General features: G+C 31.7%; 2 protein-coding genes and 1 long non-coding RNA gene across 10 annotated transcripts; 1 reads left to right on the forward strand and 2 right to left on the reverse strand.

Moving 5' to 3' along the window:
• Nucleotides 1-426: 426 nt before the first annotated feature.
• On the forward strand, nt 427-13,802 carry LOC130819499 (uncharacterized). 4 transcript variants are annotated; one of them, XR_009044557.1, is made up of 7 exons: nt 434-527; nt 865-944; nt 1,637-1,869; nt 4,086-4,224; nt 7,165-7,294; nt 10,756-10,807; nt 13,165-13,802. It is a non-coding gene; the product is annotated as an uncharacterized LOC130819499 (long non-coding RNA). The 4 variants fall into 4 exon arrangements; XR_009044551.1 differs by lacking the exon at nt 13,165-13,802 and having other exon boundaries at nt 427-482; nt 10,756-12,784; XR_009044539.1 differs by lacking the exon at nt 13,165-13,802 and having other exon boundaries at nt 10,756-12,784.
• LOC130819443 (myb-related protein 1-like) lies at nt 550-3,964 on the reverse strand. Of its 5 annotated transcripts, none has more exons than XM_057685325.1 (7): nt 3,330-3,964; nt 3,041-3,247; nt 2,869-2,945; nt 2,636-2,693; nt 2,476-2,554; nt 2,309-2,378; nt 550-1,914 (listed from the first exon to the last, which is right to left on the reverse strand). In XM_057685325.1, the coding sequence occupies exons 2-7, from the start codon at nt 3,216-3,218 to the stop codon at nt 1,255-1,257; spliced, it is 1,122 nt and encodes a 373-aa protein (XP_057541308.1). In that variant the 5' UTR covers nt 3,219-3,247; nt 3,330-3,964; the 3' UTR covers nt 550-1,254. The 5 variants fall into 5 exon arrangements, with proteins under 5 accessions (XP_057541308.1, XP_057541304.1, XP_057541303.1 ...); XM_057685323.1 differs by having other exon boundaries at nt 963-1,914; nt 2,192-2,378; nt 3,330-3,488; XM_057685321.1 differs by having other exon boundaries at nt 960-1,914; nt 2,192-2,378; nt 2,476-2,542; nt 3,041-3,488.
• Nucleotides 13,803-18,984: 5,182 nt separating the features above from the next.
• Nucleotides 18,985-23,980, reverse strand: LOC130825663 (transcription factor bHLH130-like). The gene is made up of 6 exons (XM_057691000.1): nt 23,067-23,980; nt 20,784-21,019; nt 20,528-20,695; nt 20,087-20,152; nt 19,931-19,999; nt 18,985-19,381 (listed from the first exon to the last, which is right to left on the reverse strand). Exons 1-6 carry the CDS (start codon nt 23,494-23,496, stop codon nt 19,340-19,342), a joined length of 1,011 nt encoding a protein of 336 aa, XP_057546983.1. The 5' UTR covers nt 23,497-23,980; the 3' UTR covers nt 18,985-19,339.
• Nucleotides 23,981-25,526: the final 1,546 nt, after the last annotated feature.

Genomic DNA, 25,526 nt, shown 5'->3' on the forward strand with positions numbered 1-25,526 from the left:
CTTAAATAAGTTTCCGGTGACTTTTGTCAACTTTCCGGCGTTGACTATGCCATTTGAGCTCAAAAGTCAACGTTGGTAAGTTGACAAATGGCATAGTCAATGCCGGAAAGTTGACAAAAGTCACCGGAAACTGATTTAAGGTGTTTTTTTAAATAAAAAGTCTCTTAAAAGGTGTTTTTTTACAAAAAAATTATAAAAGGTGTTTCTTTACAAAAAAGGGTTTTAAAAGGTGTTTCTTTGCAAATTTCCCTAATAATAATAATAATTAGAAAGTATTTCCACATGGTGAATTATACGATAGTCAAATAAGGCATAAACTGGATACTACCATGTGAAAAAATCTTACAAAAGTGATACCACAAGCATTTCATGAATGTTCGATACTACAATATAAAATTTTCATAATAATTATAATATATGGGCTGTTGAGAGAGAAACAAGGAGTGCGCGGGAACATGAAAAATGACCGTTAATATGAGCAGGTCGAGTTCGTTACTAAATTAACCACCAAGATCATCTCGAAATTGGTGTGAAACTCGTGTTTTTTTCATTCGCAATTTTTATTGTCTTTCATTTTTACATTTTTGGAAACTTATGTTGTAAATGCAAACCCTAAATTTTTATTGTTTTCACTTTTCATTTTTGGAAACTTATGTTGTGAATCCAAACCCTACAATTTTATTGTTTTTCAGTTTTACATTTTTATGTCTGTTACTTTAAAAACATTGCGGAATGATGAAGAGCAATGATTATATGATGAAGGGAATAGCTCTGTTTTGTTGATTTTGTGCAATATGTTAAGTCGCACACCACGCGTTTGATGAAATGCTTCTATGAAAATTTTTGGGATCTTTTGTTTTTCAGATAGCCATTTTAATGATTGCTGGCTTGCTGCAACAATACTACATTGTCTGAGGCTGTTAAAGTGGCTCTGCATAGGAGAGGTAGGGGGTCGGGTGTACAAGTTGAAAGGAAATAATTCGAGATAATTTTCTTGTTTAGATTATTAATATTATACTGTGTTTCTGTCAATTGAATCGCCATTTATATTAATTTCTCGTACAAAACACATGATGAAGAAAACCCCCACAAATCGAATCGTGGGGCAAGTTCATACAAAAGTATGTAATAAATTCATGTAATTCTGTGACAGCTACGTTGTCAATCGTTTTGTTCTCGAGAGCCCCATACTCCCATTGAAGTGATTAATGGTTGGTTATTCTGAACCACTCGTTCTTGATGATAAGGTAGAACTTATGTCCAGCTTAAGCCATTGAGGTCCAAGTGCCTGATGCTTGTAGGGGCATCAGTTTCATCTTGTGCATTCAAGTCAAGATCTCCACTAAATGAACTGAGTTTGTAGTTCAGATTATTGTGCTGAAATGTGTTTTTCTCAAGCTCATCCCGTGTATCTCCTCCAATCCCAACACTCATAGACAAATCATTGCAGGCTCCTTCCACTCGGAACATCATTTTGTCTGTGTCTTGCTGTGTTGTTGTAGGGAATAGCATGTTAGCGTGGTCTTTTAGATTTTCATTATTATCATTTCCTTTCAAGAACCCGGAATCATTATAAGGTCTTAGCCCTATCTCACTATTTTGCATATCAGGCTCTAATTGCTGAATTCCATCACAGGAGGTTAAGCAACTATCAATCGAACAATTGCCCATCAGTTTGTGGGGTTGGATTTGCTGCTTAGGGGTTATCCCCTGCTGTTCTTCTGCCATCTCTGCAAGGGCCAAGTTTAAGCACTGGTTGGATACTGTCGAAACTAATTCTGAGAGCTGCAGTTTCGCTGCTTCCAGACCAACTACGCCAATATTCTGCTTACCAAGTGTTTCCTCGGCTTTTTCCAGGACCGACTGAAGGTATTTTCCCTGAGCCTCTATACGCAGTTGTAAACGTCTCTGTACCTAATTCCACATAAATTCATAATGGATAAGTATGTCTTGATTAGTGTCTCGAATTCTTTATAATTAGCTCATTGAATCTGCGAATAATGAATATTCTCATATGCAAGCATTAAGATCTAATGAAGGAGCTAAATGTGGAAATGTTTTCTGTTTTCTTTCCTCTTTTATTACATAACATTTTTTTGTGATTTTTTTTTCAATGAGAAATGCATAGGATGCAATGGGCATGTATTGGGACAAAATATAACAAAGTTCATTCTTCATTTTTATACCCCACATCTTTGTCACGACTGTTCTTAGGATGATGTCTCTGTAAATTCTGAGCTGCTGTTGTTGTATCCGCTTTAGGTGAAAGGCCATTCTGTTTGAATTGGAAGTAGACAGGATCATGTACCTCTAGCTGCTCGTGTAGCCTTCTTTGAACCTCGATTTGCATCTGCAATGCTTCATTTATATGTAGGTTCCTGAATTTTGAAACAATCAGCACTTGCAAGTTAGTGCAAAATGTGAAGCATAGTAGTTCTTTAAAGTATCTAATTAGAAAATAGAAATCATATTTACTTGTTTGGTTGGTGAGTAATGTTGATGCTACTTGTATGGGAAGGATTTGGCTCAGGCATTTTCTCAGCTGACATGACAACTGTACATGAGTATTTTCAGTCATGAGGTGAACTTTCTTCCTAGAATATGATCAAGGAAATTGATGATTAAGTTATCATACCAGCTTTGTTGGGCCCACTAATGGTTTGTCCATGTACATTCTTGCTTAGTCTGTACTTCTAAGAAGAAGAGAAAGCGATATTAGAAATCAGACATCATGTTCATGGTTCCCCAGAAAATTTGAAAAGTTTATAATCATGTTTGTTCTTTCTTTTGATATAAGTTTAACTTGAAAATCAGGTGGTGAAACCTGAATTGTGGCTGGTACGATATGATTTTAGAGAGAGCAATCACCTGAAGATGGCTTTTTAGGTGGTATAAAGTCAGTCCTGGAATTCCCATAAGCTTCATGACTGTTTTCGGGGTAGCCTCTGCAAAAAATGATTAATACAATGGATTAGCTGACACATATTATGCTACTACATATTCCTGTTAAATATTCAATGTGATGTTAAACTATACATACTATCTGCACCCCCGAGCTGATTTACTGCTTCTACGAATCGTTCATGTAGATCATGTGTCCATTTCAATCTAGGTTTTGCATCAGTTGAGAGCACAAGGTTTGAATCTCTTGAGCCATTTCCACCTTGCAGGAAGAGCTGCCTTTCTTGGGGAGCCGACATTCTAGGAGAGGAAAACATCGTTGCTTGGTTTGGTGATGGTTCACGTCCTGTCTCGAATATCATCATTCAATCTTAATTGGACGTCAAACTATAAAATATCAATATCTCTTATCTTGTTGTGACTTTTACCTGAGAAGATAGATGTTTGCCTCTGTTGCAAAATTACAAGGCAGAGTCTTGGTTGTTCTGAACTTTGCTCGTGCTTCTTCTGCTTAATATCTTGTATAAATTCTTGAGAAATATGATTATCTTCTATTCTTTTTCACCAATCCTTATAGGGAAAAGAAAAACAAGCAATGGGAAGCTTTTATAGGGAAGAGAGGAAGAAGTGATGAAAAGTTGAGAGAACATAGAATCTTGTACACAGCCAACAACGAACGCAACCTAATCTAATTTTCGTAGCAACTCAAAAAAGATATTGTCCTTCCTGTCCTGTGGTCCACTTTCTCAACTGAGAACAAAACTTCCAGTTTGAATCCTCTGAACTGAACTTTTAAGAACATCTCACATATTGCACTAAGTACCAGAATAAATGCACAGAAATTTTATATTATATCTGCAAGTTATATTCTTTTGTTTTGGAGCGGCTCGTTTTTTCTTCCCTTGTTTATATTCTTTAATCTGGCAAATTTAGAACCTTATTCCTCAATGGTATATAGGAATCCTCTGACTTGGACAGGAGAATCCACTAACTGTATTATCCTGAAATTTTCAAAGTCTTCCCCATCTTGTACAATATATGATGAACATTGAACATTGTAACTCCTAGCCTTGTGTAGTTTCTTCTTAAAACTATTATTCAGTTCTCCATTACTTTGAACTCAATGCTTTCAGGGATGAACTTAAGCATAAAAATATTAACTGTTTACAATATTGAAATGACAGGGGAAGATTCTGTTGACTGGAGCATAATTAAACTTTAGTATTTGACATTGACAAGCAAAAATGAACAAGATGCTCAACATGGGACATTGTTTGCGGGAAAAGCATGGAATATGGAATACATACTATCATATCTCCTTCTGTAAGTATGGTACTTATTCAACTCATATATTGTAAATACATGGGTGGACCCAAATCTTTCTCCACTGCCTAGGAGAACTTGTCCCACACCGATAATATTGGAGACTAAGGGTCCTGCAAAAAGTTTGCATTTTACTTGTTTTCCTTGTTTTTTCTGGATTAGTGTAACAATGTTCGCTAGCTAATTCGCCTCAAAACCGACTATGATTTGCTTTTTTCAATTTGTGATTCATGGGGATATTAGCGAATCATTTGACATTGTTTTGGATCATAGGGTGGGCTGAGGAATGGCTAGGTGAGATTTGATCCCATGACCTTGGTTGGAAAAGATGATACTTGCTCCAACTAAGATAAGACCCAATTCTCCTGATTTAGAAGTATATGAATGCATACATTTATAAAATATAAATTTGTGTGATGTTTCTGCAAGCATGATCTTATATACTAGCATGCATTATTTGGAAATAACACATACTAATTGCATCTTGGATGGTTCAGCATGTCTGCTGCCTTTGCTAATTTCTCTGTATTTCTTTCTTCTTGATGTCTATACATGTGCTGTGTGTTTGTCTCCTCCTAGAAAAACGTAGAAGTAAACCGAAAATGTTCATTTTTATGATAAATAGTTCTTCCTCGTTCACTACACATGAAAAATACTTTCTTAAGGTGCTACAGAATGCAATGAATTGGATCATAGTACAAAAATGTGGTAATAGTCGCGACCACGATAACAATACACGATAACAATACAGTGATATGTGGCTATCGTAATGCTAAACTCTAAAATATTGTCCAAAAGCATGAGATGTTCCTTGAAACGTCCCACAACACTTTTCTTAAAACTGTGACAATACAATTCGGTTTTTTCTTTGAAAAACTCGTACAACGCAGCTCATGCGATGCAATGCGACCTTGTTTTTACACTATGATCGGATAGGTGTTTAGAGTCCTTACTGTAATTTCAAGTTATTCTCTATACTTTTTCTAAATTAATTTCTTGAGAATGTTTATTGGGTAGGAAGTCTACTTTGTAATAGTGACTAGTGACTACCCATCAATTATTAGTAGCAGTAAAAACAGATGAGTTGTGACTAATCATGATGATAATGATGATAAAAGCACTATCTAGTATTTGAACTCTATTTAGTCACAAACACGCAGATTCGCGTTTAGCTGTCGATTCCATATCAGCACATTATCTTATAATCCACATAAAATAAAAAGATACATTACTGCCTAATCAGTATTTAACAAGCCATATTTTGCATCCAAGTAGCTAAATATAGGGAGCATTTCTCTTTAATATTTGCTTGGAAATTGCAGAATTTTGAAATAATTTGATTCTGATTTGTCAGTATTTATTCGGAATCAATTGTTCTTTTCCAAAAAAAGTTTTAAAAGTGACTTTCTTCACTAGTTACTTGGCATGTGGAAATATAATGCACTTCATAAATATACTTTCAATGCATAGCGCAAAAAAAGGTCGCATTACATTGCATCAACTGTATTGTAAAGAGTTTCAAAAAAATCAAATCAATATTTCCGAGTTGTAAAGGTGTCAAAAAAACTACATTTTTGGGTGTTTCAAGAGATATCTCATATTTTTGGCTGACTTTTGGCCTTAGCAGTGTCATTTGATTTGCTAGTTAATTCGCATGTCTCGATTTGAGATTCGCTCAAAATGGAACAAAAATAGCCTAAAAACCAACCAAAATTTGCGTTTTTGATTCGCAATTCACAGAGAGATTAGCGAATCATGTGACACTGGGCATTACGATAACAACAACAATCTCGTTACCGCATCAACGTGTTTGTTATCGTTTTTTTCACCATTAATCCCTCTTTTCTTAATGTTTGCCTCATTTGACCCAAATCTCTTGTTATCATTCATACGATTGTTTAAACAAAGAGGAACTTGAGCTAGGATGAACAATGCATATAGTTGCAGTAGAATACTGGACTCATAATTGTGATGTTTTTTTATTTTCCTTTTTTATGGGACCAACATATGTGCAGGGAATAAATTCTTATTACAATCAGATGACCATTTTGTATCTTCTTTAATATTATACTCAAAATCTTCCTCTACACATTGTCATTTAGGTGACACACAAACGCTGAGATGTTTAGATGAAGAGAAGCTGGCTAATGTTTGCTCACTTTTGTTTCTATTTTCTTAGTTCTATCTATTCTTGATGGAACCAGAATTTTATAGTTTTTTGGTTTCAGATCAAATCGAGTATAGTAAGATATCTCATTAAATCATTTGCGTTTACAATTAAGTTCAATTAAAAATAACCTCGTATTATTACAAGACACCACCCTTGATGAAAGCCAATTGCCAATGGGTAATGGTTTTATTTTACCTGATATATTAATATCACAACACTTCTTTCTTTATATTATTGATTGTGACATGTTGTGTGGGAAAATATTACTTTTCAGTTGCAAGTATGATAGAACAGAGGATGTAATAGCTTGTGCAGATGTGCCCCTTGATTGCATAAGATTGATCCCCTCCCTCCCTCCCCCCAAAACTCGTTTGCTAGTCTACTCAGAGTGAGTCCGTTTCACTTGAATAGTACTCTTCCGTCCCTTTGAAATTGCTGCATCATGCAAATCGAAGTGAGCATTTTAGATTTAGTGTAGCAAATTTAAAGGGACATAAAGAGTAATGAATACCCTTAGTCTACGATGACAAAAACGAAACTGTCCCTCACATTGGTTAAGCATGCTTGGTATGACTGTAGTCTGTAGGTACTTGGCTAATTATGCTATTCAGGCCAATCATATCTGGGAAATATGCTTTGTTTCTACTTGACAAACAAGTGTCTGTCTTAATTTTAAATAAACAAACGAATGTTAAGAGGATATCAACTGTTCTTTGATGTCCCAGATTTTTTCATCTTTTCTTTTCTTACTTTCTTTACTTCCTTTGCAGGCTAGGAATATGAATGTTTCATGTACATTTGGGACCCCGCCTTCTATGGTCGTTTCGAGTTACTATGCATGGTTATCTTCCGTTAAAGCCAAACGATTCTCCACATTCGAGAAAGAAGGGAGCACATAAGGTATTGTTCGTTTGTTGTACGTTCATTTACTTTATCGACCTGTTTGGTTGTTTTTGTTGCGTAAAGACATAAAGTGCAGTAAAAAAACTAGAAGGGTCAGGGTCGTTATTACATGCTCTAACTTTAAACATGGCCTCCACCCCACTTCCCCATGATGAATGAGGAGTCCAATCCTACAACTCGTATAAATAACCAAGAGTAAATCGTGAATTCAGAATACTAGTATGGGATGGATCAACTATTTATGTTTGCATGTATATTGAACTAACTCGATTGTCATTCTTCCGAGTTACATATTACACAATTAAACACGATTCAAAACTTGCTCAATTTAGCTAGGATGAAAAGAAGCATGGTAAACGGTGATGTTTGGTACAAAAAAGTGAAATTGAACACAAACATGTGTTGAGATGCTTGATGATTGCTACTTGTTGACAACACAAGGGTGGCCTATGGTGAAAAAAGTGAGAAATGACCACGGAATGGAATTATATTCCTTAGTGTAAAGATAGTGGGGGAGAGAAGTATAAAGTGTTACAAAATTCTTTAATTAAACCGTCTCATGATTAGACTATTTCTATTGAATTGCACCATATATATTTAGTATATTAAAGTCATCATTTATAATTTTAAAGTAATTAATTATAAAAATAAATTAATTATATGAGCATGTTTCATAATAAGACAGTTTTATACAAGATGAATTGTAAAATGTTTTCTATTTTTTCTAAAATTCTCTTGAGAAAATGAGAATAGGAATATTAGAATCACGACTCAAAGTAGAGCCGGCGGGTTTTATTCTCAACTCGAGAATTTTTATTTTTTTTATTTTATTCTCGCAATTTGAAACCACTAAAAATGGGTGCGAACCTGTACTTTCATCCTTTACCTATTTTTGTTTTAATTGGATTTCTTTTCTTTTTTGAAAAATTTATCTTTTTCCTAACTGTGTTCATCATTGATAATGGAGACAACCATTGAGAATAACATCTATTATTGATAGCAAATGTACTCCTGAATGATATATGAGCAATTAGGGTCCTCACCATCCTATATTTGAAGTACTATAAAGTGCATATATAGGTGTTAGGTAAATGGTTCTTTGACTTTTTTAGTTGTCATATTTGACTAGTTAAAAGTGTTGATTAATATTGTTATTTTTCCGCTAGCTGAATAAATTAGTTGTCTAGGTAGATATTTAGTAAAATTAGGTATTCATTGTTTATTAAGACAAAAGGGAGTCAGCAAATCATAAGTCAATACATAAAACCCAACAAAAGTAAATTTTATTTTGGATTAAAAGTGAGGCTGAAAAGGTATTTATCAAATGTCGTTTTTAGCTTTTTAACCAACCAATAAATCAAAATTAATAGTCAATTAAAAAAACCATATAAAAGACATTTCCCAACATTAAAGCCAACATGAATAATGACAATCAAGAGTATGACTGAAAATTGTTTCAATTTTGGTCATGGTGTATTGGTGTTACATGATATTTGCATTTAGATGAATGTTGACCCTTAAAGGTTGGTGTAACAAGTTTAACCAAACTTTGGGCATGTGAAAACTTTGGTAAAAAAAATGTTTTGATTAAGATATGGGATTAAAAATTACGTATAGGACATGAAACAACTCTTACAAGGAATTTTGGATGAAGAGGGACAAAGAACATACGTGGAATAACAAGCTAGAACAGAAGTTTTAGCCCCATTCTACTTGAACGAACAACAATATGCTTGAACGAGCAGTTCAGTCTAGCAAAATGCATTTGTTGAATTGTTGTCCAATTACTACATAACCCTACTTTAAGCATAGTATTCCCTTGTATTTGTGAGCCAAGCCAATAGCTTGACCTCTAGTCTCTAATACTAATTAGTTCCTCACACTCAAATGCTCCATGTGATGTAATTCTTTCATGATTGCATTGAGCTTTCAAGCTCTTCTATTTTTTTAACATATAAAATAATGTGCTAGCTATAATAGTGAATGTAGCCTATAATTTGGTAAACCATTTTAAATTTTTGTTGTTTGTATTATTTTATACTTAATCACTTTATTACTTGCAAAAATAGTCTAATTTATAATTGGACTTTTCAAACTTTTTTCAACATTTCTTGGACACCTTAAGCTACCTCTTGTTAGGTCTCTCTAACAATGAATTAAATGGGACATTTAAATATGGAGGAAGTATATTTTTAGTTCAATTATTTGACTTGTATTTTTATTTATCAATATATATTGAAAGAAAATGAAAATTATAGTCTTAAGTTTAACGCAATTTAAAAATTGAAGTCAGAATTTTTTTAAATTTCTTTGAAAAAAAATGAAGTACTAGAGGGTAATTTGAAATAATTAGAATAAATTTATGGCTATTAATTGTGAATTACAATGCTACATGTATACCATTAAATAGGATAATTGTACACTACTAAATGACGGAAAGATTAAAATCAACATTTCATGAGATTTGATTGTTCAGATTTGAGAATATTACTCCATATTTTGTTAGAGGCAACAAAAAAAGCAATAAGTGTAATTATTTAAAGCGTCAAAAGAGTTTTAATAATTTCTAACTTTTTAAAAGTCTTGTTCATGAAATCTTTAAAAATTAATAGACTTTTCTCTATATGTTTTTTAGAATTTTTTATACGTTGTAGATGTTTGTATACAAGTTGAGTTTATAACTCTATCGGTTATATTTCTTCATGTTGACTTATTTATTAATTTGACCTTTATCATAAAATAACAAACATAAATTTACATTAAAGACGATATAATAATTAAAATACTTATTTTTAAAATGTGAGCTCTTTATATGAATTTGCCAAAACAATTTCATATAAGAATTGTTTAATAACCATATTTTCTTTGTGCTATTCATATGGGGCCTTTTTACTTTTTTAGTGTTGATGAATAAGAAATTAGAAGCCCATAAGCTTGACTCAAGCCGTGTAATCGGTCATATCACTATACTTCGAATAAATATTCGCTCAGGGCAATTTTTTAGATTGCCTCGACCTTTTATAATCGTATAAGGATTGTACATTAATCGGTCATATCACTATACTTCGAATAAATATTCGATCAGGGCAATTTTTTAGATTGCCTCGATCTTTTATAATCGTATTAGGATTGTACATTTGGCTACTTAGGGGACATGGCAATTAGTTGTTGACCAGTTAAAAACTTTATTTGTTGACTTGTTCAAAAATGATATCATCTTAAATTGTGTTGAAATATAATTTACAATTATAGTAAATTAATAAGTTTTGGTGTTTCTTTAGAGCAGTTAGAATTTTTTTTATTGAAGTTGTAATTTATTATATTATTTGAACTGTAAATTTTATTATAGAACATGACCTTCAAAATGTTAAATTGGCCGGTTGTCTTCATTTTTTTATATTTTGTCGTATTAATATTGTAATCTTACCGACTAAAAGTGTTTGTGGCTCAATGAATAGAGCATCTGCATGTGGAGCAAAAGATTTATGGTTCAACTCTTACTGGGCGCAGGTATCAGTTGGGTGATTTCTTTACTGTCTCTTTACTCCCTCCTTGGGAGAACATGTATGATTTATCCGCATCTTTCAGGAAAAGAAAAACCCTTCATCCGAACCTTGCTTTGTGCAGAATACTAAAAGTGCCTTTTTCTTTTCATTGCAATTATTGCCAAAATAATGCACATGATAATTGGATCTTCCTTCCCTTTCTGTTGTAATTGGTTCCCAAATTCTTGAAGGTGGGAACGTGAGGTCATGTTCATTATTGAAGTTAGGAGCCACGAGTTCCATGCTTGCCATCCATTTTAACTAAATTAATGGAAAAGAAAAAAATATTCAATTGGGGTTAGACTTTTTAGTGCCTTCACACCCAAAAAAAAAAATATTTTTAGAGTTTTTTTTCAGTGAGACGACTTAATAACAGAGTTTATATGTTAATAACTTGTATTAGTTAGTGTATTTAACCCATATACGAGGCACATTTTACGGTGAAACCATCTAATACAAAAACAAATATAAGTCCAAGTAGTTATATATCTTTTTTATAACTAGAATTGCATTATATTTTTATAATCCCTCTTAATTTGATATATAATTTTTAAAATTTCATGCACAAATTCAATCACTACTCATTTCAAAGATGAAGGTTGAAATCGGCAAGATATCAAATCGCACATGTCCCATGAATTCATTATTTTTATATTAATTTTTTCATAAATCGCTTTTAGAAATTATAGAGAATTTTTACTATACGCATCCTCATTCTATTAATACATTTCATTTATCTACTTATTTTATCTTGTTTTTCCACTTACTACTTACTATAATTAATATTACCTTCATTCTGAAATACTTACAACTAATTGTGAGATATTTTTGTGCGAAAAAATGTCACTATTAATTTCAACTATAATGGAATGGAGAAAGTAATAATAATAATAATAATAATAATAATAAAACACCATGTGTCAAAAATCAATAACATATCAATTAGTACCTCACAACTCACAAGTAAGGACTAGTGATGCCCTATATAAAAACCTTTCAAGATGACAAAAGAGCCAAAACCAAAAACAATACACAAAATTGGGATTTTTCAGCAATGGAAAATCCCATCAACCCTACCTATTATTTGTTCTTATTTTTTATTTGGTTCATTTCTATTGTTTCCATCTACCTTAAAAATCAACCCAAAACAAGCAATGTTGGTAATGGCATTCCTCAATTGCTTCAACAAGGCCAAATTATGAGTACAGCCACATTTACAGCTTTCTCAGTTCATTCCATTATCCCATCTCTTCATCATTGTCATCATTTTCCTCAATTTAGTGCTACAAATTTTAGTTAATTTATGACTTATATTTTAGTTAATAATTTTGGTTTTATTTTACATGCCTATATGAAATTATTTAGACCACCCACAAGACTTGCGGGTTCAACTACACTCATTCTCTCTCATTGGAGTAAACTCTCTATTCGGTGTCTTTCTTGAGCTGAGGGGCTCTGTGGCCGTATTTTTCTTTTGGGTTTCCGTCTTCCATCTCTTTCTAAAATTTCAGCATATATAATTTCTATAAACGGAATATACTGGATACGATAATAATGATGATATATGCAATAATGTAAAAAGTTAGGCTTCTTTACTACGTTTTTGTTACAATTAGATCAGATTTGTGCAACACTTCCTCTTCTAAACAAAAGGGATTGTTTATTGCAAATCATGGGCCACAAATATAATCATGGTTTAAAGGTTGAGCCAAGCTACTCTTCAACTTTGTATTTTTAATTTTTATTTTATTTTTCTTTTTTTTGTAATTTTTAATTTCATGATCAGTTGTACAAGTAATGTGTTGTCTGCATTAGGACTACTGGACTAGATCTTTCTATAGCACCTGGCTGTACGATGTGCAAAAATATACTACAGATGTTTAGATGCCCCTTGTAATAAAGAGGATAATAATATACTTAATTCTTACATTATATACTTTTAGAATTTTTGTTATTTATTATTTATTATTTAATGGTATAATAATTTTTTTGGAAAGGTAAAGGAGAAATTAAAATTTTTTAATCATAATAATCTAAGCTAAAAAAATCCATCCCGATTTCGGAAGCTATATTTGTTGTTTAAATTTGTATCTTTTATCGAAATAGAATTAGAATTTCTAATTAAGATGAATACTAAAAGCAAGGATATGGAGCTTGAAATTTAAATTAGGAGCACGAATATGAATCAATTTAAAATTCTATGTATTGTTATTACTTTTTAGTAGTATTTTTTATTCTTTACTTATTTATTTTTTATTTATTTATATGTATATTATTTATTTATATGTTTTTGACTTTTAAGGTTTTTATGAGGATTTGTAGGTGGATCTTTCTCAATCTGTGGGATTTATTGTCGCACTCTCTTTTACGGATATAAGTTGTCGTTTTCTTTTTCTCAGACCCTGATCATAGTTTCTATAAACGGGATGCATTGGGCATGATAATGATGTATTGTTAGTACTTTAAAATTGTAGATTTGTACATATAAAAAATCGAATCTCGTCTCAATTAGAGTCTTAAAAAACAAATCAATTATTCAAGTAAGATTCTAAATTCAATTCTCAATTAATCATACTCTTCTCTTACCTCACCATATAATAAAAAAATTGTATGAGACTTTGTATTTTTATTTTTTTTAAAAAAAACATGGCATATATAAATCGGACCCCCATGGATAATGGGCACTGGGCGAATGCCGCCTTACCCAATATGAGAGTTTTGGTTATAATTTTATTTTGGCAAAAGTTAATTGATTATTGACGAAGATCTTTGCGGCATTTAAGGATTGCACTTATGAATACTGAATATTATATTAAATTTAATTGATTATTGACGAAGTATGAAACAACGATATCAAAGAGGGTACGTAATGATATTTTATGTATATATTTGTAATTCTAATGTAAATATTATATAATATTCTTTTATATATGAATTAAAAGTACTTTCAAAAACACAAGTGTAGGATTTTAATTAATTTGACTATTTTTAAAATATATTTCTGTCTTTTAATATTTGTCCATGAGGTAAAAAGGATATAAAATTTGGAATAGTAAATCATGTATTGTAAATAGAATTTTTAATTATAAAGAGTATAGATATAAGTTAACAATAAATTATTTTTTTCCTAGCTATCCGTTATTTTTGAATAACAATCTACCTCTTTAAGCCATAAATTTGGTCTCTATTGATGACAAAAGTATGAACTATAAGAATATAATATGATAATGAAAGAAAAATAACAAAATGATATCACCGGTAGAAATTAAAAGTGGAAGAGAAATAATAAGAAGATAAGAATATTTAATAAACCCAAAATTAAATATACGGTTAATTATTACCCTTAATCTTTCAAATTGTTTTGTATTTTTTTAAGATATTCATTAAGTTTGTATAATTCTAGTATGTCTTACAATAAGTTTTTGAGCTCCAATTTTTTTGAAAAAAATCCACTTACATAATAATTTTATAAAAAACATGTAGATATTAAGTTTGATGCCTAACATACTTCCACATTTTGCACTTTTCATTCCACTTAAAGTACGTTCAATCCCCCATTTCAAGTTTTAATGTTAATTTTGACAAGATGTGTTATATCATTTTTACGGTAATGAAATTCTCATCTTTAAAAATAATAATTTTTTCTTCACAATTTCTCATTATCAACTAATACCATACCACCTTTTCAAGTGTTAACCATCTAATTAATTTTTTAGCTAAATTACTTTAAGGCAAAATTACCTAGAATAATGTTATTTCATGATTTGCCTACAATAATCTCACCTATTGATTAACTAATAAATAATACCAACTTTAGGTGTTACTTTCCTAAAGTAAACTCGGATAGTTAGATGACCTGCTATAGTAGATAATTTACCAAAAAAATAAACTGATAATTAATATAAAATTAGAGAAAAATATTTAAAATTTGCATAAAAAAATTCTAAACAATAAAAAAATTTAAAAAAAATTAATTTTTTTAAAAAATGTTAGATTATTGAAGGTAATTTTTCGTCATTTTAATACTTTAACTTTTGTTACCATTTTCACAGTATGTTATAAAAAAGTAAATGGATCATTGCTGCCCTCCCAATACAAAAACTTCATTTAGTTTTGGTAAATCATAGTGCGTGCCCAATACAAGGGTGATTTGCATATCTTTTTGGTATCTGTTTTTCAGATCAGTCTTGTTCAGATCTCTCTATCTATTGATTTTGAATCGAAATTAAATCTTTTTAGCAGATTCTTCGAAGATTTAAGGAATTAAATTATTTATAAAAATTTTAAAAATATGACTCAAATAAATCATGAAGGTTGGTGATCTGCGAGAGATGCCCACGAGCTGCACGAGTATTATCAAGCCATTGACTAAATGATCCAATGGCTGAAAATTTTCACTATTTTACCAAGTTTCATGTAGTTTTTATTATAAATATAAAGAGGTAGACACCATAATTCTATTGGAAATTTTATAATATATATTATTTTCCAACTATTTATTTTAGGATATCTTAATCCAAAAATCACACTTCAAATGGGTTCAATTTTTGATCCTAAACAATTCCTTTTTCTTTTGTTAACTTGCCTTGTTTCCTCACAAAATTATTGCAAATCCAAGGTCCAAATCCCATGTATTCATATTAGGTTGTGTGACTAAAGAAGCATGCCTCAATTGCTTCAACCAAACGTACGTTCTTAGGCTCGCGCCCACTAGTCCATTGACGAGGGTGCACGCTAGCTATTGGCTCGTTCTAACTCGAGACAACCAAGCTATGATGTACTTATTCTTAGGAAGTGCGTACACTTACCTTTGTGCAATTATATTTCCTTAGAATGTTTTTACTCTCATATAGCATTGACATACCTAATTCCTAGACAACTCTCTTATTCTCATGTGGTTTCATGCCTTCAAGAGTATATTGGATGATGTACAAGCAACAAGCCTAGTGTTGACACATACATATCCGCACATAAGCTACGCTAATACGTCAATGTTGTGTTTAGGAACTATGATTTCATTTGAAAATCTGAAATTGAGTGAAATTTAGTGTTTGACGCTTCAAAAAATTATAATTTAGATTTGAGTCAATTTTAAGCTTGCTTTTAAAATTAGTCAAAGTTAAGAATTTAAAAATAATTAATCAAACTTAGTCATACTTAAATTCTCTATTTATGATTTTGTAATTGACCATCAATAATTTAAAATGAATTACTTGTTTTCAAACACAACCTAAAAGTAGTGTATAGTGATTGAAGTTTATTTTTGGGTTAATAAAGAGTTAATCATCGGTCAAAAGCAACGTACAACTTATACCTCTAGAGCATAAGGCTAATCATCCAACCTCCCTAGTCACAATACAATATGCACATACTATCCTCTGTATCTTTTTAATGGAAAGGAAGAAAAGGAATGGAAAGGAAGGAAAGGGGTAAGGAGCGAGAATGCACATTGCTTGTTTAGAAGGGAAAAGGAAGAAAAATGATTGTTTCCTTCCAAATCTTTCCACTTTAACAGAGATTGTATTCTTAATAAGATTTGTCCATGTTTTCCCTACAAACTCCCCCTCTTCAAATACCTCCCATCCCTTTTTGTTATCCAAACGAGAGATTCTCCATCCTTCCTAAAATGAAAGCTTTATGAGGTTATCTCAATGAAAAACAGGATGAGAAATGCAACAAAAACAATATAACAATGGCACAATGAATTTATAAGGTATCTTGGATACTCAACAACGGTCTACTTATGATGATTCAACAATACAATACAATACAAATAACCCCTCCCTATCTTGAGAACAACTTCTCAAGATCACAAATACTAAAACAAATGCGTTGTTTGTGTTGTTTGTGGTAATGTTTCCATGAATAATGTATGCTTTATATAGAAGTTCTTACATCATTCTAAAACCCTCTCTTAATTCACCATCAATACACATTAACATTAAGAATAAACAAGAAGTAATGCACCATTTTAATGCCCCAAACATATGTGAAACTAACCATTGGAGTATCCTAGGCAGCAGCTTGAACGAGCTGCCCTATTGCTCGAACGAACAGCAAGATCAGAAATCTACTGTGAGCTGCAAGCCAATGTGCTCGAACGAGCACTTCTCTTTTGGTGCCTTCTGTTTTCTCGTGTTTGCCTTGTACGAGCAACCTCATTCCCATATTCCTTGCCTCGTTCAAGGCATGGCTCCTCACCCTATTGAAGTCTCATTATGCATTGTTCAAAGCCACCTTGCCCAATGCACCTCATATACTTCACATCACTTTATGTAACGTTCCAAACCTCAACACATCAAAACTCGACACATCTTCATCACTCTTCTCCTAAGTACAAGACAAAGCATGTTAAATTATATGTTCAAATTCATTATCATTATTAAGAGTTTTGGCACTTGCACTAACACTTCTAAATCCCTCCCCTTCTTTTCTCCCCATTTCTTTCTATCCAAACACATTGTAAGAGTTATTTGATAAAAGTGTAGCTATTAAAATATACGGAAAATAGTATATGTGGAGAAACAAAAAGATTAAATCCTCCTCGTTTCTCTTATTTTGGCCAGATTTAGAACTTTTGCTAAGTAGGGTCCAATGTAAATTGTTAAAAAATAAATAAGGTACATGCAGGGCCGTTCCTGATCATAGGCAAGATAGGCATTTGCTTAGGGCCCAGAGTTAGAAAGGGCCCTAAAATTAGAAAATGCTAGTTAATGGAAGTAGACACTTAAAAATTTGCAATTTGTGAATAGTTCTTTTAGCATTTAAGAATTATATGACACGTTTACATTTTTAATGCTAATTATAATATATAGGGTTCGTCTTTATTATTTTTGCAAACACTCGTTTAGTTCAAAATCGACCCTTCATAGGGAGGGCCCGTTTCTTTCAGTTTGTCTATAGCCCATACAATGCTAAGAACGGCACTGAGTACATGCAAATTAAGTAGAATTGCCTAAGTTTAATAAACAAAATTTTCAATTTCAAAAATGTAGATGGATCAAATGATCCCTGCATTGTTCATTATGTGGCTCCACCAATACCTTCACACATCATTCTATAAACAGGCCATAGCTAAATTTGTGTCAATGTTGTAAACTTGCATTGTAACAATCAAAAGAATATGCTCAAGCTAAGCCCAATACCTTAATTATTATTTAGTATTATATACATTTTTTTCATCAGCTAATATTGGTATTAAATTATCAATAAACCGAGGAGAAAACTAAAACATAAGTCCAACGGTAGCAATGGAATCAGATTTTATGAGTACTATCCAAACTGTAACCCACAAAAAGGTTCATAAGCATACTTCAATAATAAGATCGCATTGCATCATCCGCATTGTATTAGAAAAAATCAATAGTCTCATGTCGTGAAGGGGTAAAAAACCTCATTTTGAGACGTATCAAGGGATATTTTATGTTTTTTTACCTTTATTTATATATTATGATATCTATCACTCACTTTACCACATCAGCCTATTGGTTGGAATCTTTATATTTCGCACCCTTAAGAGAAGGGTTTTGTGTTGACTAAATTATACAAACTCTACCGTGTTATTGAGACCATCTTGATATTGTTTGACTCAATGTATATTTAACATTTTAAAGTGGCTAATTATAACTTTAAAGTGATAACTTATAACAGTTAGAGTATAGTATATCCTGAGACGTAGTTGAGGCTCTAAGATATATGTTATATACCTTAACATGTTAGAATACATAACATATCATGGGGCCTCAATCATCAACTTAAACTTTTGGTTGAGGTCTCAGAATATTTTATATACTCTAATAGTTTGACCAACAAGAAGTCAAAGTTATTAAAAGAAACCAATGTAAAGTTGATTGCCAAACATCCATCTAGATTATATAGCTTTAAATATAGACAATCTCACTCATAGTAAAATACTACCATGAGGCTACAATCATAACTTAAGTTTTCTTAATAGATTAGTTGCTGCATTATCAATGGTGTTCTTGGTTTTTTAAAACTCTAGATTCTATGAGAATCGAGTCTTATCTTAATGACGACAAATATCATATTGACCAAGCAAGACCTAGATTTTAGGTTCAATCATCATCATCTAGAAATTTGCAAAAGGTAAGGAGATTGATTGTAGCTTAAAAACATCATAAATAGAAAAAATGTACTCAAAAAGCTCTATTATTGAGATGCATTGTGAATCCCAAGTAGGGAAATTTTCTGGTTTGTATACAGAGTACTTAATAAGTTTCTGAGATCTCTCTTTTTCCTTCATAGCATGGGCAACAATAATTTAACAAAAATCTACACTGCTAACAAGGCATTCAAACATTCTCCTTATCCTTTGGACAAGAACAAAAAGAACCTGAAGTACACTCCACATTTCCTATATATTATGTGTGTACAAGATTGCCATATTGCTCCTGCCGCGGCTGCCTCTTAATCTACAATCTAATCACATACCCGCGTGGTAACTGATCACTATGCTAGGCTTTCGAAAGTTTCCGATCTACCTTACACATTTGCACTTGGCTCGAATATCGCTCAAAACCTGCAAAAGGGACATCAAATGTCGTAAATTTTGGATATATGATACACTTAATGAAGTATATTGATAGTTCTTTCATAAGAAAAAAGCTTTGTTTGCTAGAGGTAGTCGATCGGATTGCTAGTCGTTCGTGACATTTCTAATGAATACCCTTATTAAGAACACCGTATGAAATTTTGGGCAATGAAACGAAAGTGAATCGTTTCCAAGTCGTTGAGCATTATGGAAACAATTGTGCAAATAATATCTTCTCCAATTACCAATAGATCTTATAACATATTTTGAGACTTCAACCATTCATAACAAATTCTACGCCTTTTATCTAGACATGGTTTAGGGTCCGATATAAGAAAATATTGCCTCTGTAAAAATTCCCATTGATTCTTAGTAGCATAATAACTGCAACTCAAGTGCACATAATTAAATGAGCTAATCTTATTGAAATCAGTTATAATCTAAAATCAAAAAACTACAAATTTGTTATCGAGATTATAGATTATAGACGAAAAATTTATATACGAGCAACTAATCAAGGGGACAAACTCTTTTTACCTTGTATTGATTTTGAAGGTTTTTGATGTAATCAACAGCGAAGTCCAGCATATCTGCTGTGTTGGTTTGCTATATCAGAAAAGAGAAATTTATCAGACTTCGAAAAGTAAAAACATGTTGATTCTCGAGTTAGCATCAAGTTGTACATGATCCAACCTTGTCCATATTTGGAACTAGTTCTTGTAATTTCCTCATCCGTTCACTGATCCTGTTTCTTCTCATCTGAAATTGAACCGTAAGAGTTCATGTCACTATGAAGAAAGCAGTTTATCTGTCAAATTACGTCAAGGAACTAACTCAACCAAAAGCTTAACCTGATGGTTGAGACCCCAGGATATGTTATATAATCTGACACGCCCCCTCACACGAGAGCCTTTAGTCTAGGAGTGTGGATGCAACACACGTCTTCTTATACCTGACGCTGAATATTCCACTTTATATGAGGGGTGGTTGAGACTCGAACTCGTGACCATTTGTCACACTAGCTTCTGATACCATGTCAAGGAACCAACTCAACCAAAAGCTTAAGCTGATGATTGAGGCCCCAAGAAATGTTATATACTTTAACAAACTACGACCAAAACTCACTGAACTTACCCTCTCAGCAATACTTCTAGGATGTGTTGCACAACCCCTTTTCGCTCTGACCTTACAAGGAACCACGTCTTGAAAATGTAGCAGTTTCTCGACAGCAGCCATCTCAGCCGATGTCTTAGGCAAGCTCATATGGTGCGACAATGCAGGGCGATTTGAGAGCCCACTATTCTAATAATTCACCAGTTGTAAATTACAGTTAGAGTACTATTATAAAAATCTACTCCAGATAGGAACATTCCATGGCAAAGATATTAACCTCGGAAAGACGAGATGCATCAGATGTCGAATCATTCCAAGAAACAAAGGAGTATCCAGCTGAACTACTGTCAAACCCGGCATCTCCATCTGGACGTGAATCTTTGATATTTTCGTTCCCTAGCTCTGGAATTCTAGGCAAATGGCTCTTATTTAACCTACTCGTACGAGGACTAGATTCACCATTTACACCGTTGCCTACTCTGAAGTTCCCGAGGCCCCTCATGATGGTGTACCCTATAAGTTAAAAATAAGAAAATTTCACATTATGCTATCCATATAGTAACTCATAATAACATTTCCTTCAAAGGGTATAGCAGTGCAGAGTTTATGGTCATACTCGTCTTATGTGTTGGTTAAATTTGCGAGCTTATATGCACATTAGTTATAATTTAAGGAGTCTAATTAAGCAACTAGATGAAACTCGATTGTCTTTATGAAACAAAGAGCATCTAACAAATTCGATAAACATTATAACAACGATTCACGACAATGACAAATTGGGAAGGGAAGAGTCAGAGGAGCAAAATATTTTGTACTCCAATTCAAACAAATTTAAATACCTAATTCACATTAAAATCGATTGCCTTCATTAGAAGTTCTAAGCCAGTATCACATGATACGTCAATCTCCCCGCGAATTGCGAATCGAAAAAAAGCAAATAATGATCGGTTTTAGGCTAGTTTTCAACAATTTTTAGTTAATTCCGAATTCAAAAGACAGATTAGCTAGAAAATTATGTTACACCGTTCTGAGCTAATAACTACAGAAAAAACCTATGATAAAAATATATATACAAAACGATCATAAAAATATCAAAAAGTAAAATACTTTTTGGACCAGTGCCCTTTCATATGGGCTCCGAAAGGCACTTAGGTCCGCCCCTAGGTATGGGGCCCTCGGTTACATCCTATTCACCTTACCTTAAGTAACCATGTAAGAAGTTTGATACTCTTGGAGTCTTGGTCACTTAAAATGGACGGAATATTCAAACACTTGGACACATATCTCTATGAGACATAAATATACAAGTCCGAGCAACTAGATGGCTCCTACTTTAGAACTTAGGTTGTAAACTACTAGTATTTATTTTTATGGTTAAAAAATTTAATTTACAAAAACAGAAAAAATGGTTCTATCCATATCAATTTTCCAGGTCATATACCATTGAACAATTCAAGTCAATCACAACATCTAGAACAAATGATCATATATCCAACAGAGTTCACGTGATATAATTATGTAAATTAGACCACAAAACATAAAAAATAAATAAATAAATAAATAAATAAATAAATCCAATAGTGATCAATTGCATTATAGATTGAAATGAAAAGCAAACAATTGACATGTACACTCTCTGTCTTATTGAATTTGTCCCAATACTAATCTCGTATAAATCAAGGAAAAAAAGTGATAAAAATACTTTTTTTTAAATGGGAAAATAGTAGAATACATAAATAATATAAAAAAAGATAAATTAATTGTGTTTGATGAAAATTGAAAAAAAAAAGTCTAATAATTGGTCATGCCCAAAATAAATACTCCATAAAGCAACATTAAATGGTACAAATGTCTTAGGACAAATAGAGTTTATAAGCATAGAAAGTTCAACCAAAGATATAATGAATTTAGCCTAAATTTTTAACATAACATGATAAGAAAGGAGAGGTCTTTATGTCATTACCGAAAAATAGTAACTAAAACAAGCAACTTTTACTTTAGCCAATATTTCTACAAATAGTATCCTTAAAATTCACATCTTTCAACCTACTTTTAACTTGAGTAACCTTGAAGATTTCCTAACTTTGCAATTATGCTAAATTCATATCACTCTACAATTATCCTAAATCATACTTCATATAGCAATTTAATCTACATTTATATTTAATAATCTAATTATCTGAAAAAGGACGAATTCATAAAACTAGTATAAAATAAGTACAGATACCATTGTGGCATACTGGCCGCAGCATGTATGTTGATTCAAATCAACTACTTTTATTATATGTTATTATACGGTTTCATATTAATAATATTTTTAATCAAATAACACGAGTTAACCTAGACAATATCAATTTAAATTCCTCTTCTTATAATGATTATCATCATTCATCAACATTATCAATCAACTCAGTGAGTCTCATCCAAGACAGAGTCTAAATTAATAGAAAAGCAGACAGATTAATACCCTCGTCATGTCAACCTTCTTATAATGATTATAAATACATATTTTTATCAAAAAAAAGTAGAAAATGAAATAGAAAAAATTGTGAAAAATTACCATTTTGGGTATTAAGTTGATTGAAAAATCCAGCAGGGGAACTATTTTGGCGATTAAGATTCAAACCACAATTTCCTTGTCTCATAGAATTTGAAGTTTCGATTGATGAAGATATACTAACATGATTTTGCTTTGGATATTGAGGAGGTAAATTTAATTGGGTATTAGGAGTATTACTCTGTTCACAACCCACCATTTGAGCTGAACTTAAAAACCCACTTAAAGAATCCAATCTTTGAGGTTTTTTTTCATATGATTCACCAAATTCATCACTAATTCTCCCATTAAATTTACCAGAATCACTGGAATTTTGTGTGAATTCATTGAACAGAGAACTGGGTGCAGAACGAAATCTTAATAACCCAGAATTTTGGTGTTGTTGTGGTTGATGATTATGATTAAGAAACTGGGTTTCCATATAAGAATCCATAAGCTAAATTGGGAAAGTACAGAATCAGAATATCTTTCTATTTTGGGGAATTTTGATTCAATGATGGATCTATGAATATGGAACTGAAAAAGAGGAAGAAGAAGAAGAATTAATGGGTAAGATATTAGGATTGAAAGGTGAAAAAGAAAGAGATAGGAATAAAGAAAAGAAATGAAGGGGACATGGGGGGCTTAGATTTTGTATAAACCGAATCTAATAGTTGGATTAAGCCATTTGGGTTGGTAGTAAATATGAAAATAAGATTGGATTAAAGATGGGTAATGGTTTAATGTGCAGATGATAATGGAAAATGAGAGTAGGAGTAGGAGAAGGAAGCAGGAAAGGGGAGGGAGAGAGGCGGTAGATGAAAGCGAAGGCTGCGGGGGTGGGACTCAATAACAAAAAAATGGGGCTGCGTGGTGGGTTTCGGTCTATGAATGTCATCACACTCGCCAACAACACACCTATACAAATATGAAGTAGATTAGTGTGAAAAAGTACCTAATAATTTTTTTTTTTAAAACATATTTAATAAAAAATGTTTTGTCAACAAATGCTTAACAATATTTTTCTTTTTCAAAGAGTATTAATTAACGTTTTCCTTCGGTTAACTGTCAAATGTAACGATTGACTGGTCAAATTTTGGACAAAAATAACTTTGTCCATCCTTATTTTAATATTTTAATAATAATTATGATCCCCACATATCTTCCACCAACTTTATAAAAATATTTTTTAATTAGTTGTAGTCCTCATATTTTTTTTCCACTAACTTTCTTTTAATATTTTTTTAATATTTATAGTTCCCACTTTTCCTCCTTCAAATTTACTATTCAATGAAATAATACTTCATTCCACTATCTAAAAGATTCTATTTTTCTTAATTTCCATAAACATTCCTTATGAAACTTCATTAAGAAACGGAGAAAGTATATTAAGATGGAGAGAGATTACTTTCTTCTTTTCTCCCAAAATGACATAAAAATCTCTCTTTTTCTTCCTTCAGGTTATTATATTGTATTTGAATTATGTTCTCTTATTTTATTAAGATTTATTTACTTTATTATCATAATTTAATACTTATTTTTCCATAAATATTTATCCTTAATACTCCTTTTGTTTTTATATTTTTTTTCAAATAGAATTTACGAATTTTAGTGTCAAACATTGACTATATTTTCTCATCGATCTATATGAAAAATCATATACATGTGGTGGGATCTTAATAGATTCATCTCAATATATACTTTTTAAATATCAATTTTTAGAATTTTTATAAACTGATAATTAAAATTATTTGACTTTTAAATATACATTGTAATTCTTAAAAAAAAATGAGAAAAACAAATAAAAATAGGAATAGTACATGCCTATTAATGTAAACATCTAAGGAAGGTAATGTAAAGAGTTGAGCTGAAATTTGGTGTTTTGTTTTTTTTTTTTTTTTTTTTGAAGTAATTAATGATTTGAAGCCCAAAAATGGGTGTCTTTTAAAAAAGAGATAAAGGTTAGATCTTGTCTTTCCCAAAGAGGAAGTGTTAACTGAAATGGCGCAGGAATGCACAACAACCAACACATATACAGGCAGTAAGGCTATGTACTCTGATTCTTTAGTTTCATGTCTACCGCCGCCCTTAGCCTTATTTTCTTTAGACTTTTTGAGTGGAGTAATATTTTACTCCTATGTTTTATTATACTTTATGCTTTGAAAGAAGTGAATTAGGTAGGGCATTTATTCATTATCACCTCAAATTAGGTAGGATAGAAGTGTTTAAAATAAACTCAACAATTTAAAGTTTATTCGATTTATAATTAAGCTTGATTTAATCTAACTTTAAAATAGATTTAAAATTATATAAAAATTAATGTAGACATTAGACTTGGATTTTAATACTTTCTATTAGATGTTTGGAGTCATCGAATTAATTTCGAATTAGATATTTCGGGTCGGATAAAAATAGGTTCTTGTGTCCATGTTGATTTTTACATAAATGTTTAATATATTTTTAATGTCAGTTCAAATCGAGTTC

The sequence above is a fragment of the Amaranthus tricolor genome, chromosome 1 (genome assembly GCF_026212465.1).
Source record: "Amaranthus tricolor cultivar Red isolate AtriRed21 chromosome 1, ASM2621246v1, whole genome shotgun sequence".
Taxonomy (NCBI): Eukaryota; Viridiplantae; Streptophyta; class Magnoliopsida; order Caryophyllales; family Amaranthaceae; genus Amaranthus; species Amaranthus tricolor.